A 14,688-nucleotide genomic window follows, 5' to 3' on the forward strand; every position below is an offset into this window, starting at 1 on the left:
AAAAGTAAACACACGTTTCGCGTTAACGCCGAGAACAACGGTGCAGGAATTTGTCTTTTTAATGACATTTTCCGGCGTGTGTCGACATCGCCTTTGTCATTTTGCTCCTGCGACGTACGCTCGCTTCCATTTGCTATTAAAAACAATAAAGAAAGGGAAACAGAGGTTCGTTGGGCTTGAGCACGTGCATTTCCATTCCATTCCATTCCATGCATTCCGCCCGTCCTTGTATTGCCATATCATTACATTGCACTCCCTGCTTATCATTGGGAATTGCATTTAAGCTCTTTTATGCCAAATTCATGCTCAAGTTCAGTTTTGAAAAGCAAGTCTAATGCTGAAAATGTTTGCAATTTGTGGAATTTCTTTGTTTTGTTGCATCCAAATTGGTAACGAAACACGTTAGCGGCATAGCCAATTGGCATGATTTATGGCCGATTGCATTTAACTGGTTTTATAAGACGATCTATAAATGGCCAGATATTTTACAGCAATTACTCTTTGTAGCAGCAATAGCACTGTTTTCCATTCGAAAGAAAATTCGAAGAGATTATTGCTCTCTTTTCTATATACTATATAGTATATTATTGTATATTATTGTGCGGAAATTCACATATTCTAGGAAATCTCTAAATGAATGCCAAAGAAATTTAATATAGTTTTTTATTTTTTCTTTTTATTTATTATATATTTTCTTTTTATTTTTATTCGGGTTTTAAACATAAAACAAAAGCCGATATATCTGAGCGATGCCTTTTAAATGCCTTTGCTTTGACTACTTTTGTGGCTCTTTATTGTTGTTGTTGCTTCTTTTTTTCAGTTAAGGCTATACATCAAACAGTTATCGAGTCGACAAAAGCTTTGCATGTTTTTTACGCCTCTAATTGAACAAGAGATATGCATCTAGATATTTGAAGCCACTACAGCTCCGCCTACCCCTATCCAAACCCTTATTTGTTATGGGTTTAAGTCGTTCACCAGCTGAAGAGAGTGTATTGGATTTATAAATGAGAAAGCCATTGAAGGTGCTTAGACTGGCCTTAAAATTGTCACGATTTGCTCGAATGGCCATGTAAAAATCTTGCATTTCTACAGCTAATAAATTTATCTGAGCAAATATGGTGTAGTCAGTTATGGCCGCCCAAATCGTTCTTGAATGTTAACTAGGTCTATCAGGTATAATAAAAGAAAAAAGCATTTACCTTGAACTTTAGCTAGTCCGGTTTGGTGGCTCGGTTTTTGGGGTTCCAGCCTTCGATCAACCACAAAAAGCGCGCAGCAATTGAGCTAAAAATAGATATTTGTATCCATATTTATTACACCTATCGCACGCAATTATCGCCTGGTCTGGTCTATTTTTAACATAAATGGACGGAGTGGTAGATAGGTAGGTGAGTAGGTGGGCAGGTGGGTAGGTGGGTTGGTGGGTTGGTGGATTGGTAGGTTTAATTGGCGGCGCGTGGAACCTTGTTGTGTCACATGATCATCGGGCCAAAGTAAAACTTTCCAGTCCGCTGCACAGATCAATAAGGCGAAACGAAACGGAACGAAACGGAACAACAGTGGAACATGCAAATATCTTTGCCATGAGTGAGACGGCCAGCGGGAGCTATTTGCAATCATGCAGTCCCTTGCTCATCAAAGCAGCCAAATTAGCACATCTCTAATGGCAAACAGCTCTCGCTGTCTCTGTCTCCGCTCTGACGTGCAAATTCAATTAGCAGTGGCCACGCGAGAAAATCAGGAGGTGTGGGGCGGCTGTATATTCGGAATAAACAAAGCATTTTGTTTTGAACATGTTATGCGTACTGGCAGTGGAAACGAATGGCAGCTCCATTTGTGCAGAATTTGCATTGCTTATCTTCTCTATTGGAATTATTCATTAGTCAGCATTCACAAAGGATGTGGCCATAAAATTTTCCACTGTTTGTTTCGTTCCACTCAATTTCATTCCATGCCAGCGCAGTCCACTTCAGTTCAGCACAGTTCAAAGTCTCAGCCCCCCTCCATCAGTTAGCACTTTGTTATTGATACGTCGAAAGTAAACATTATTTTCCGCTCAGCTCTCAAATATCGGTCTGTTTGCTCGACTTAATCTGTGAATCTTTAGGCCGATCAATGCAGTTCCAGGGCAAACCACAAAATATATATCGAGTACCATAATTTGCCCAACGAATTAGCAGCTGCCACTTGGCGGGTCTCTCTTAATAAATGGCAGCGGGTCACGTGCTCGCACCTTCCAAAATGCAAACTTCCAGGTAGACACTGCCAATCAGCCCGGCGTCCACCCACCTGTACGACGGGGCAGCGCAATTGGGCATTGCGCAACTCAAGTGGAACTGGAAAAAGTGGGTCTGTCCGCGGTTATCTTATCAAATGCAAGAAGCCGAGACAGAAATTTCGTTCAAGTATTTCATTTCAAGGAAATCTGCTTGAAAGCTAATTGGCAATATTAAGTCCAATTAAGTGTTACACACAATCTAATTGGAAGCGCCCATGCCGCTATGCGAATTCCAATTCGACGCACTTTGTTTAGTTTGGCGGTGTATGCAAACCAATTGGAAATTGTTTGTATGTGAAACACTTGCCATAAGTCTAATTGGAATTGCTACATTTGCCTTGAACTGTGAATGCTGTGCTAAATGATCTTCATATTTGTTATTGCAAGTAATTATACTTGATTTAATAATTTGTTGTTAAATATTGAATATATTGACTTATTTAACATTTAACTATTGTTCGACTCAAGGAAGAGCGTAGAAAATTTCCAATATAAATATCTATATGTACACGCATCTATATAAATGCCGTTGTTAATTTGTAAACAGAGAATAAAGGTGGAATTCACATCACTAAGCAAACATTCCGATTCAGCGTGACCTTATCAAACATGTATTTGTACATATACATATGTACATCAATATGTATGTATGTTTTGTTTCAAGCAGACAGCTAAAGTCTTAATCAGAAAGAGTTGCTTTATGTTCAGCGTCGTCATTGCTTGCATCTTATCAGCATTTCGAATGCATTCTCTCTCTCTCTCTCTCTCTCTCTTTCTCTCTCAGTCTCTCTGTTACTCGCTCTCCGTTAGCTCGACTCTATGGCTTCACAGTGCGTGTGTTTTGACCTTTGTAACGGGACACTGGCGCTGGCTTCTGTTAACTTTGAAGAAACTTTAACTTCAAAGTCGACTGCGCTGCCGCAGTCGGCGTTGCGACGTGTTGACGCCGGTTGACGTAAACGCTGCCACGCATTGCGTCAGTGGGCAGCAGCAGCAGCAGCAGGCGAGCAGCAGAGAGAGCGAGAGCGCTCGGGGGTAGAGCGCCGAACAGTGACGAAGTTAAGAGTATGTCTGTGCGTTAGTGTGTGTGTGTGTGTGTGTGGGGAGAGCAGCAAAGCAATGTTTCAGTGTCGGCAATTTTTTTCTTGTTGGGGGTTTTTGCCTCTTGGTTTTTTTTTCGAATTTAGTTTCGTTTTTGGGGCGCGATGCTGATGACGCATGGCCCAGTCATTCACGCACTGTGGCCAGTGGGGCAGTGCAGGGGCGTGGGTGCGATGGGGCTGGTGCTGGCACGCAAAACTATAAATAAAAATACATATCAATTGTGGCGGGCTGAGGCTGGGGCTGGCGTTGCTCGGAATTGGTTTATGGACCAAAAAGCAAATGAAATGAATTTTTCGCGAAGAAAAACCAATTGAAAGTGGGTTTTTTTCTTCTTTCTGTGTAAAACGTTTTTGAGATCGATATCAGAGTGCTCTCGCACTTGCTATTTCTCTCTCTCTCTCTCTCTCTCTCTCTATTACTGCTCTCTCGCTCGCTCGATTATTATGGTTAGTTTGCTCAATTGGTGCTGTTAACATTGTTTCATTGCCACACGCGACACTTATGTGTGTGTGTTGGTGTGCCTAAGTGTGCCTTCGAATTGGCTGATGCAATTAATAACTCGACTTGCGACGCGAACAAATTCATCAGCACAAATTTAACTCAGCGGCCAAGTGGGAAAGGCCACAAAAATCATTTTAGATGGGATGTTTGTTGCTATTGTTGTTATTATTATTATGCTGTTTTTATTATTGTTGTTGTCGTCATTAATTTTGGGTCAACAATTTTTGAAGCGAAGCAAAGCAACAAATCAGGTTCAATCAACAGCCACAGTTTTTGCACTCCAGATGAATCATGAATAAACGGTTTTATTTTTAATGTCTTGCTGTTGTTGTGATTGTTGTTGGGGGATGCTTAGTAATTTGCTTCATTAATAAGCCAAGCGTTGTTAACCGGCATTGCTTGGCTAACAATGCATGCGGCTTCAAATTGCTAAATGCAAATGTTGAAAAAAGTGTTTTCAATTATGAAATTAGATTTTTATGAACCGTTTAGAATGGTTAAAAAGCGTAAATGTTTGCGCGTCTTTCTTTTTTTTACTTGTAGTGAAAAGAGTATATTAGCTGTGTTTTTCTACTATTGAAACATTATGATATGATTATTTTATCTATATAAACAAGAAAAATATATCTATATATTATATATGTTTATTTATGTATTTATAGTATATCCATATATTAAACAGATTTATCAGATAAAGCAGTTGCATCCGGGTTGATCTATTATTATAAATGTTATGATTTCCCCATATAAAAACATTTCTTACCATTGCAGTTAGCTGTATAGCTATATAAAATATAATCATGTATGTAAACAAATTCTATAAATTATTCAAATAGATTCTTTTGGGTTTTTATCTGTTAGACTTACCGAGACTCTCTTCTCGCACATGTTGTTGTGGGCGTGTGCTTGAGTCAGACCACAGAGTTGATATGAATTAATTGTTGATAGGAATTCGTGTTTGGCATAAACAACAACAAGCGCTTACATAGTGAGAAATAATATGAATATATATGTGCTTAAATTATATAGTATATAATCTAAAACTGGCTTGGCAGCTGACTAAGATTTTGGAATTTATTCTGTTTGTCAGCTGTTGTTTGCTGTCCTTTCTCTCAGTGTATGCGTGAAGCACACATAAATGTCGCCTTCTATCTGCTATATATGAATATGTATATATTGTAATTATCATGTTCAGCGATTATTGTTGTTGTTGTTTACAGCGGACGTCGCTGTTTTTGTTTACTGTTTTGTCTTTGCCAATCATGTAAATCAACAATAATGCGAACAAGAAGAAGCACGCGGGGGAAGCGAAGCAATAATTGTAAGGCAGCATCTTGTCAACAGGTGTTAAAGTCGAAATGTAGCAGAACATTAAGTAAAATACCCTGTAGAGCATGTGGGAGGCATATTGATTATCGTGCCTGGCGAGAACATTCATGTAAACAATGGGTGGGGAATTTCGTCTGAGGTCGATCACTGGACTGAAAAGCAGAGCATTGCCCAGTCGGGAGTGCTCCGCTGTCTGCTCTCCTCGAGCTATCTGTAACATCCTCAATATAATTGTTATATGATCGTCATATAGATAGGCGCGCAAAGGCAACTCGCTCGGATTAGTTTTTCACAGTTTCCTGCAACACGAGAAAATACTTAAGCGAGCGATATGAATAAATAAATAATAAAAAAATGTTTTGTTGTTGTTGATAAATTTAACAATTTTTGCATTTGAGCGTAACTTGATAAGATTTGGGCCTTCAACTTGATTGGCCAGCGCGTACATGGAACGCTGGCATATGGAACGGTAATGGAGCACCCGCAGCAAATCATATCGAGTCCACATCAATAATGTGATTAGATTTCGGATTCAATGTCAAGTTAATTGCATTCTTGATAGTTGCTTTGAATCAATTAGATTTCATGTTTTAATTGCTGTTTAATTTCAATTACCTGCACTCACTTTCACCTGCCATAGACTTTGCGTTTAATTGAATTTTAAATCAATTAATTATTGAGTGGGAAAAGCAAAAACAAATTTCTTGTTATATTTCTCCCCTCTTTTGCGTAACTGAGTATATTGGTGTTGTGCAATGTCCGCTTTACTAGAACTGCTTAAGTGCCAAGGTTTTCCCGATCCAGCCACGAGGGGCGTGGCAAAGCAGAAACCATAGTAGTTAACGACTTGAGATTTGGAATTGGGGGCGTGGATTGGATCTGACAGCAGTTAGGCCGTGAATAATGAGTATTGCGCAGTCGGTAACACCCGACATATACTTTTTTAAGTGCTGCTTTTCCTATATTTTAATATATAATATCTATATTTATTTATTAATTTATCCGTGGCTTAGCCCTTGACTTTCCCTTCCATTTTCTAGGCATCGCGTTCCATTGCCACTAGTGTAGCATTGCATTCCGTAATGGCATTTTCGTTTGCTCATTAAACAGTTTCCATTCGTTCCATTCAGTTCAATTTCCATTCGTTTCAATGGCATTTTCTGTTGCAGCTTGCAATTAGTTGAAATGGCATTATTGGTAAAGTGCTTTGCATTCATATCACATTCCCAGCAAATTGGGTTAAATAATTAACATAATTAGCAATGTTTATATAGAAAATATATGTGCGTATGTATGTATATATGTAGTATATTTGCTTAATACAATTGAGTTTCAACTACAAATTATCGCATTTCGGATGTCTAAGACGCAGTTTCTACAGCTGTCGCTGCTGCTTCTTCGGGTCTGTGTCGTACTTGTTGCTATTTGGAACATAACAATACACACACACTATGTGCGTGATTGACAGACTGACTGACCGACTGACTGACAGAATGTAGTCCACTAATCGCGTGTTTGCCTTTTCAGATCAGCAGCTTTGCCGCTGCATTTATCACCCACTTATAGTGCACATGCATTTTACTAGAGCTATATTATTGTATATAAAGTCTAGATGGTCAAACATTATATATATTGTACATATATTATGCAGTCTGTAGATTGTGTTCAGATTTTCTCGCATTCGCCAGCATCTACTATTTAGTTAGACTTTGCATTGCTTTGTTTCAATATTCCATTGTCTATTGATTTTTATGTGTATAGTATCAACATTCATAGAAGTCGAAAAGCTCAATTTTCTTAAAACATCTCACAGCATTTTGCATGCACAATTAGATTCAAAGGAGATAGTTTAACCAGTTAATTTGCTAACAAAGGCAAATAAAGAAGTATTTCCCTTGCTTTGATTATAGATGTTTTTTGTCTCTTGTCTTTATCTGTACGACTGAGCTATAAATGCGCTTATATGCATATTTATATATGTACATATGTATACTTTGTAATTGGGATAATCTTTTAAGAAAGTTCTACAAATTGCTTGGCAATCAAAGGGCTCACAGGATATCTGTCAGTCTATCATTTACAATTCATATGAAACTTTAATCTGAATGCAGTATAAACTGGAAATTCTGGAATTATCTGGCGTACTTAGTCTAGCCTGCTCATGCGGGACTGGCGCCATCTGTGGGTTAAATGTGGCAATTTCAGCAGTGAGCGCATGAAAGTAAAAGGTGCTATTGCAATATATACATAGCGACGAAGAGAGAGAGAGAGAGAGAAAGAAAAATAAGACGACACAAAGTGACGTGAAATATTTGCATTTCATTTGTGACAACAACAGCAATAACAACAACAAAAACAACAACAACAACAGTGACAACAAGCAAAGAAAGCGCCTCTAGAGATTTTCGTTATTTGTATGTGGGGCTTTACGTCTATTTGTCGAAGACTCGAAAACAATGGAACACAAAAGAACGGTGGAAAAACAGAAGAATAAGCAGAAACAGTTCAGACAAGTACAGAGATGATTGACAAGACAAGGAACGGTTGGAATTGGTTAATTGCCATTATGAACGGAATGCAGGAATGGCAATGAAAATGGAAAGGAAACTATTGAAATTGGATATAGAATGGAATGCAATCAAACGGACTCTAGAAATGGGAGTGGAATGAACCATAAGAAATATATATAGTCCATAGAAAAAATATGTATAAAAATAAATGGGAATGGAACAGCTGAAGTTCGATAGTAAACTTAAAAAGGAATATTCAAGTGTGAATGGAACAGATAAATTTAGTAGCGAGCATAAAAAAGAGGAATCTATAAATGAAAATAAAAATGGAAATGGAACTCTCAAAATTGGATAATAGATATGAGTATATACTCTATGAATGTAAACTGCTTAAATTAGATTAGGGCCATCAGATTGGAGAATCTATAAGTGGGAACGGTCTAAATTTGAACAGGGAAGGGGGAATGGAGCTGCTAAAATTGCAATGTAGTCTATAACTGGGAATGGAACAGTTGGAATGGAATGGGAATAGAAACTAATCGTCGCCTAATTGCTGAAATGTAAACTTTGTCTTATCAGAAATTCAGTTCGTGTTGCCTAATGTCCGCCGAACGAAAACAAATAATTATAAATGTGTATTTGTGCACACATATATAATATATGAATGGAAGACAATAATAACTGTAGCTGTCAAAATATCAATAATTGCATTTGGTAGCGTCGCTGGCATTTAAAACCAATTACCTATTGACAGAGCGATCCGTGCAAGCCCATTTCGAATCCAACTGGCCACACCTGCTGACCAGTTAATTGGTTTTCTTTTCTAACACGCACCGGAATCAACTGGGCTGTCTGTCAATCCAGGCAAAGCGATTTCGTATTGCTTTATTCTTCTTGAAATGCAACAAAGAAAGGAGAGGAAAGACATTCAAATTCTGATAAAGTTCTATTTTATAAAGGAATGAAATGGATTACCTGGCAAATGCGTTTGAGCAAGGTAAACACGTGATTGGCTATTGTGAATATCATTGAAAGATTTGAAGAATTTTGTTGGATATATCTATGAAAAGGTATATACTATTATATACCATTATATATAAGTGATTCTCCCACTCTATACAGTCGATATACTCTGCCAATGTCTTAACTCCCATGTTGCCTCTTCTCAAGGATCGATATTAATATGGGCATTGGGTGAAAGAACAACCCCAGCTGTTCACAACCCTTGTTTGTGTCCACTTCTCAATTCTATTTTTATCCGTTGGGCTGGGGGGTAGCACCTATTCGCCCTCTCCTCCTCCACCCCTGTCCCCCTCTCCCCGTCTCTTTGCCTTGCATTCTACTCGCGTGTGCTTGGCAAATGGTGGGCCCCACTATTAAATGGCTGACGTTGGCCGTTGAATTATCGACATGCAAGTTCAAGTCCCAAAGTTTTTAACCTTACCAACAATGTTTCAACTCATTTGCCATGTAAATTGTATTTGATTTCTAAAAATGTCGAGGGGCGAAGCTTTCTGTGGACACGTGTTAGTTCAAAGAAGGCCAACTGCGTCAGGGCCAAGTTCTGTTGTGGTTGTTAAATAAATTATAAAGGTAATAGGGATACCTCTGCGCATTTGTGTGTGCGTTAGCTTAGGAAAGGATTAGTGTTTATTGTATTGTTCAGTCGATATATCTATATATATATCTATATATTTACTTGCCCTTAAATGCGCACAACGTCAAACTTAAGAGGAGAAAACTAGTTCAAGAAGAAGAACATGTCATTAGACAATTAAGACAAATGTCAATGAAGTCAGTTGGTCTAAGTGGTCTGGTATTCTAATGGACAGACAGGTAGACAGCTAGACAGCTGAACAGGTGGTCAAAAGTTAGCTGTCCAAGTCGAGGGGCCAGAAAAATGATTTGGAGCAGCAGCAGCGACTAACGGAGAAAGTTTGAATTTAACCAGTTTCTGAGTGGTGCTGCAAAGTGTTGCCGTGCCGTGTGACCCCAGAGTTGAGAAATCACAATTAGTAAACTAATATAACTATTTCGAGTGTATCAAATTAGAATATGAATATAGACAGGGGCGCACATAAACTCTAATGAACCCCATTGAAAACAAACTTTGTCATCCGATATGACTTGAAGTGGATCGGACGGAATGATTGCTTCGCCCACAGTCCACAGCCCACAGTCCGCTATGCCGTTGTGTTCATTTCATTCCCATTTTGTTTTGCTACGACGACACTCCTTTAATTTGCGCTAATGCGTCGCTAACGACTAACGAGCTGTGTGCTCCCGACCAACCTGCGTATCCTTTGTCCTTTGTGCTTTGTCAACAATGTTTTTGCGTGCTAGGACCTAGTTCATGGCAAGTGGACACAACCTAAGAATAACAATAGCAGCAGCAGCGACAACAACAACGAATAGCGACCGTCACGAAGGCAACTCGAAAATTTTCCACTGTTTGCACTTGAGCAACGCAAGCAACTAAAAATTGCCTTCTGGCAATACCTTTTATGACCATTGTCGTTGTTATTGTTATTGTTGTTGTTGTTGTTTTGTACAATCGAGCGCATTTTTTACTATATGTACATATTTAATAAGTTGTAACCCCTTAAAGACCCCGCCACAAATCCCTCAAGCTTAATCGTTTTATGAGCACCCTCCTCCCCCCACATAGACACAAGTCCGCTTATGTGTTTCGTTTCTCATGTTGTTCGCTTCATTCGATACTCACTTAGCTCCATGTGCCATACACATTCTACTTTACTGTTTGATTTAACACCTCCGCTTTGCAAAAAAAAATAAAATAAAATAAAAAAGTAGCAAGCAAGCAGCAACAGCAGAAGCAAACTGCAACAACAACAGCAGCAGCAAAGAGCTTCAAAGAGAAGCCCAAAGCTTCAAATTCTCCATTCTTTCTTCATACTCTGATTAGCTGCACAGTTTTCGGGTCGTACCCATGATAAGATTAGAGTAAGAACAGAATGTTGGCCTATGTGTGTGCATGGGTGTGTGTGAATTTCCCATTGTTTCGCTCCATTTAAAAGGCTGCAGGTTAAAATAATCGCCTGTCACTGCCCACTGCCGCTGTCGCTGTCGCTGCTGCTTCTTAGCAAGTAACTAGCGTACAGTGTGTTTCATTCCGCATTCCTCTCAAACGACGCCACTGCTGCTGCTCACACAATAAAACTTAATGACTTTCGCTTTTGCTCTGTGTGCTTTGTACTTTGTGCTCGCGCCTGGCATTCGCTCTCTTTTTGTTTTCTGCTGCTCTCTTCGCAGTTTCATTGTTGTACGTTGCGTCGCATGTGTGCGAGCGTGCGAGTGTGTCTGCCCATGTGTGTGTGTGTGTGTGCGAGTGAGCGTATTTCATATGCGTCAGTCAGCGGCGCCAGCAGCGACGCTTCTACTGTTGGCGCTGTTGATAATTTGGAAATTCAATTTCAGTTTCTGTTTCAGTTTCAGTTCAATCGCGACCCCAAGAGCGCCCGCACATGTGTGTGCCAATTGAGTCTCTTTGCAAATTGCGCTAACAATAACAATAATAATAATACAGATAAATAATAAATAAATATCAACTAATAATAATAGCAGATTCAACAACTGCGTGTAATTTGAAATATGTGATTTTCTTCATTTTTGTTTTTTATTTTTTAAAATATCTTTCGAAAACATTTCGTTTTTCTTCACGTGCGTGTGTGTGTAATTTTTTTTTATGGTGTTTTGTTTTTATTGCGTGGCGCAGGCGAACGAAAGTTGTTTTCAAGAAAATATCTGTTTTTCACAAGCTTTTTTTTCTTTCTAAAAATAGAAGCAAACAAAAATGAAAAGTACACGAAAATAAATGGGATATGCGAAAATGTTTTGCCATTTATATTTCCATCTCCCTCTTTCTTTCTTTCTCAACAATAAAAACAAAGCAACAATAAAAATAAAGCATTAAACAAAAAAATATATAAATTGCATTTTATTGAGCAGGCAATGTGACTCTGATGCAACCGAGTTGTCAGTGCGTAGAATAAATTAAAACAAAAAGTGAAAGAACCTAAACAAATCAGACCGAAGACGCAGAGATAGGCAATAGACGAGTACATATTTGTTTTTCTATGTGTGAGCAAGACTTTGTTGTTTAAGAGAAATAAGACACACAAGTACCAAAACAGAAGACATTGAAAACCTGATGGCAACAACAGCAACGAAAGCAGCAGCACCAACCGCCACTGCGGTGCTCGCCAACAGCAGCAGCAGCAATAGCAACAGCAGCAGCAACAGCAACTCTAATATTATAAGTGCACCAATTAAAATTCCATTGAGCGAACGTTTCTTAACTCAGACGTCGACTGGCTCAGCGGACAGCGGTGTCATCGTGACGAGCGCCTCTCAGAAGCAGCTCTGCAGTAGCTCGCAGGCGACGCTGCTGCAGTTGCAACAGCTGCCGGTGCGCAGCAGCAGCGGCTCACTCAGCCTTCACGGATCGCAGCCAAAATGGAAGCGGCAACAGCAGCAGCACAGGCAGCAGCAGCAGCAGCAACAGCAGCAGCAGCAACAACAGCTGCTGCTTAGCCAGGACAGCGGCATCGAGCAGCGCGTCGGCGAGGGCAACTCGAGCGGCGCGGGCGGCGGCCAGTCGAACAGCAGCAGCGAATCGCTGGGCAGCAGCAGCGGAAATGAGCAGCTACAGGTAGCAGCTGTCGCTGGACGCACGCGCGCCGCATCGGCGCTCGAATTGAGCCACGTTGGCGTCGGTGGCGGCAGCGGCTCTAGCAATGCGCTGCGACGCATTAAATATAAGAGCACGAACAGTACACAAGGCTTCGATGTGGAGGATCGCATCGAAGAGGTGGACATTGGTGACGATCGTGACGATGACGAGCATGATCTAGAGGAGGTGGAGGATGATGATGAGGACGATGGCGTCGCTGTCGATGGGGACGAGGACGACACGCAGTCGGGCATCATTATCAACATTGGCGCGCACGAGGACGAGGAGCAGCAGCGCCTGAAGGCCGAGATAGCGGCCAAGGTGAAGGCCGAGGAAGAGCTGCCGCTTGAGCTGGCGCCCCTGACCGTTGCCGCTGCGGCGGCTAAGCGGCGAGATGCGCGCAGCCTGGGCACGGATGGACGCATCTTCTTTCCGCTGCTCAAGATCAACGAGGATCCGCACATTGATGCCAAGCTGATCAATCGCAAGGATGGCCTGCAGGACACCATGTACTATCTGGACGAGTTCGGCAGTCCGAAGCTGCGCGAGAAGTTCGCGCGCAAACAGAAGCAGCGCCTCGCCAAGCAACAGAAGGCGCTCCTCAAGCGGGAGCGCGAGGAGCAGCGCAAGAAGCGCAACACAACGGTGGCCTCCAATCTGGCGGCCAGCGGCCTTGACACCAAAGACCACACACTTACAACAACAACAATAACAACCAATCACTGTGATAGAAATCGTTTAGCGGTCAACAAACAGATGTCGGATCCCCATCCCGATGCGAGTGGCCACGTCGATGACGATGATGACGATGCCGATGTTGGCTTGGTTAAGATGCGCGTTCGCAGTCATAGCCATGATAATCATTATGATGCCAACATCAGGAGCAACATGAAGTCTATTGGCTCGGCGGACGACGCTGGCTACGGGGATGAGGACGACGATGAGATTGAGACCGGCGCCGAGGCGGAAACAGCGCTCCACCACGACGATGGCGCCGACTGTTTCGAGAATGTAAAGACTGTAAAGCTGGCTAGAACACAATCCTGCGTTAGTTGGACCAAAGTGGTGCAAAAGTTCAAGCACATACTAGGTAAATACACGATAGTAATCGGCCTTCGACAGGTATCGATATCGTTATCGCTATCGTTATCGTTTTATCGTTTTTCAAAGCAAACGCAATTGTCTTTGCCAATCCGTATAAAATGTATATTCAAAGAGCTTGCTTACCCATTTTTTCTATATCCATGATATCATTTTATAGATTCAGCTTTGTTCACACTCATCTTAATTCCGTCTCTCTCTTTCTTTCTCTTTCTAGGTAAGTTTTGTTAATTTCAACGTAATCTAGCGTGTAAAATGCTATCTGGTAAGCTATTTAAATGGGGATTTTAAGTAATGCAAAGGAGACCAACTGAAGTACCTCAATAGACACAAATTTCCTTCGAACATTGTGTCTAGCTAATATACTTTATATATGTATGTATGGATCTTGTTTCGATTGTCTCTTCAGTTGTTTCTGTCCCTGTCCCTTCTGAATCTCTTTGATTGATGCTCTGCACTTTGCACTCGATAGCATTCCGATAAATGATAAATACATTTCAGCGCTACATGTTATACTGATCCATTCCAGTCGTTTCACTTGGGTGAAAAATCATCGCTTTGCCCTGTATTTTTTATTATTTTTATTTCTCTGGGGCTTTTGTCGGGCGGCTGATAAGTGAAAGCGACACTGCCCTAGCCAGTGCCACGCCCTAGTTTGAAAAATAAATCCACAAAGTGTTGCTATCATTAGTCTTTGTTGCTGGACTCCCTGGTTGATAAGGCGACAGCGTTGACTTATGCCAGCTGATGATTTTCACTTTTTCTTGGTTTTTTTTTTCCTTCTTGAAAAGTCATTGCCTTTAAGAAGAAGAGATCCTACGAGAGTAAGCTTTCGTTTAGTAGAATAAGTGATGTAACATGGATTAAAATTAAATAGAATGGACTGAATTGGATCAGTGGGATGTAGCATAAATGAGATATAACAGTTCAGATTTTCAGACTCATTGTAAATTATTTCTATGTAGATACATATATATTAGAAATGTTATACATACGTAGAAATAATCTATAATGGGCCTGAAAATCTGAACTAAATGTCAAGTATTACATTAAAGTTAATGGCGCAATGAACTGAGATGGGATTTTAAAGCATTTTGAATGTGAATGAAACATGGAACGCTATGAGTTAATTGCTATGCATTATTATGCTCAGGTGAACAAATGGGAGA

At 40.5% G+C, this 14,688-nt stretch overlaps 1 protein-coding gene across 9 annotated transcripts in view; it reads left to right on the top strand.

The window, feature by feature from the left end:
* The window catches only part of LOC6586184 (protein kinase shaggy), a 54,139-nt gene that overhangs the window by 21,097 nt on the left and 18,354 nt on the right, over nucleotides 1-14,688 (top strand). For 3 of the 9 annotated variants that reach the window (XM_032733197.2, XM_032733194.2, XM_032733195.2), the window contains exon 1: nucleotides 11,695-13,508. The exons of 5 other annotated variants lie outside the window; for them this stretch is intronic. In XM_032733197.2, the coding sequence (XP_032589088.1) occupies nucleotides 11,897-13,508 (1,612 nt within the window). In that variant the 5' untranslated portion in view covers nucleotides 11,695-11,896. Of the gene's footprint in view, nucleotides 1-11,675; nucleotides 13,509-14,688 lie in introns of those variants that run through there. One more of the 9 variants, XM_015160462.3, reaches the window with a different exon arrangement.

This window comes from Drosophila mojavensis, unplaced genomic scaffold (assembly GCF_018153725.1).
Source record: "Drosophila mojavensis isolate 15081-1352.22 unplaced genomic scaffold, ASM1815372v1 contig_136, whole genome shotgun sequence".
In the NCBI taxonomy this organism is placed as follows: domain Eukaryota; kingdom Metazoa; phylum Arthropoda; class Insecta; order Diptera; family Drosophilidae; genus Drosophila; species Drosophila mojavensis.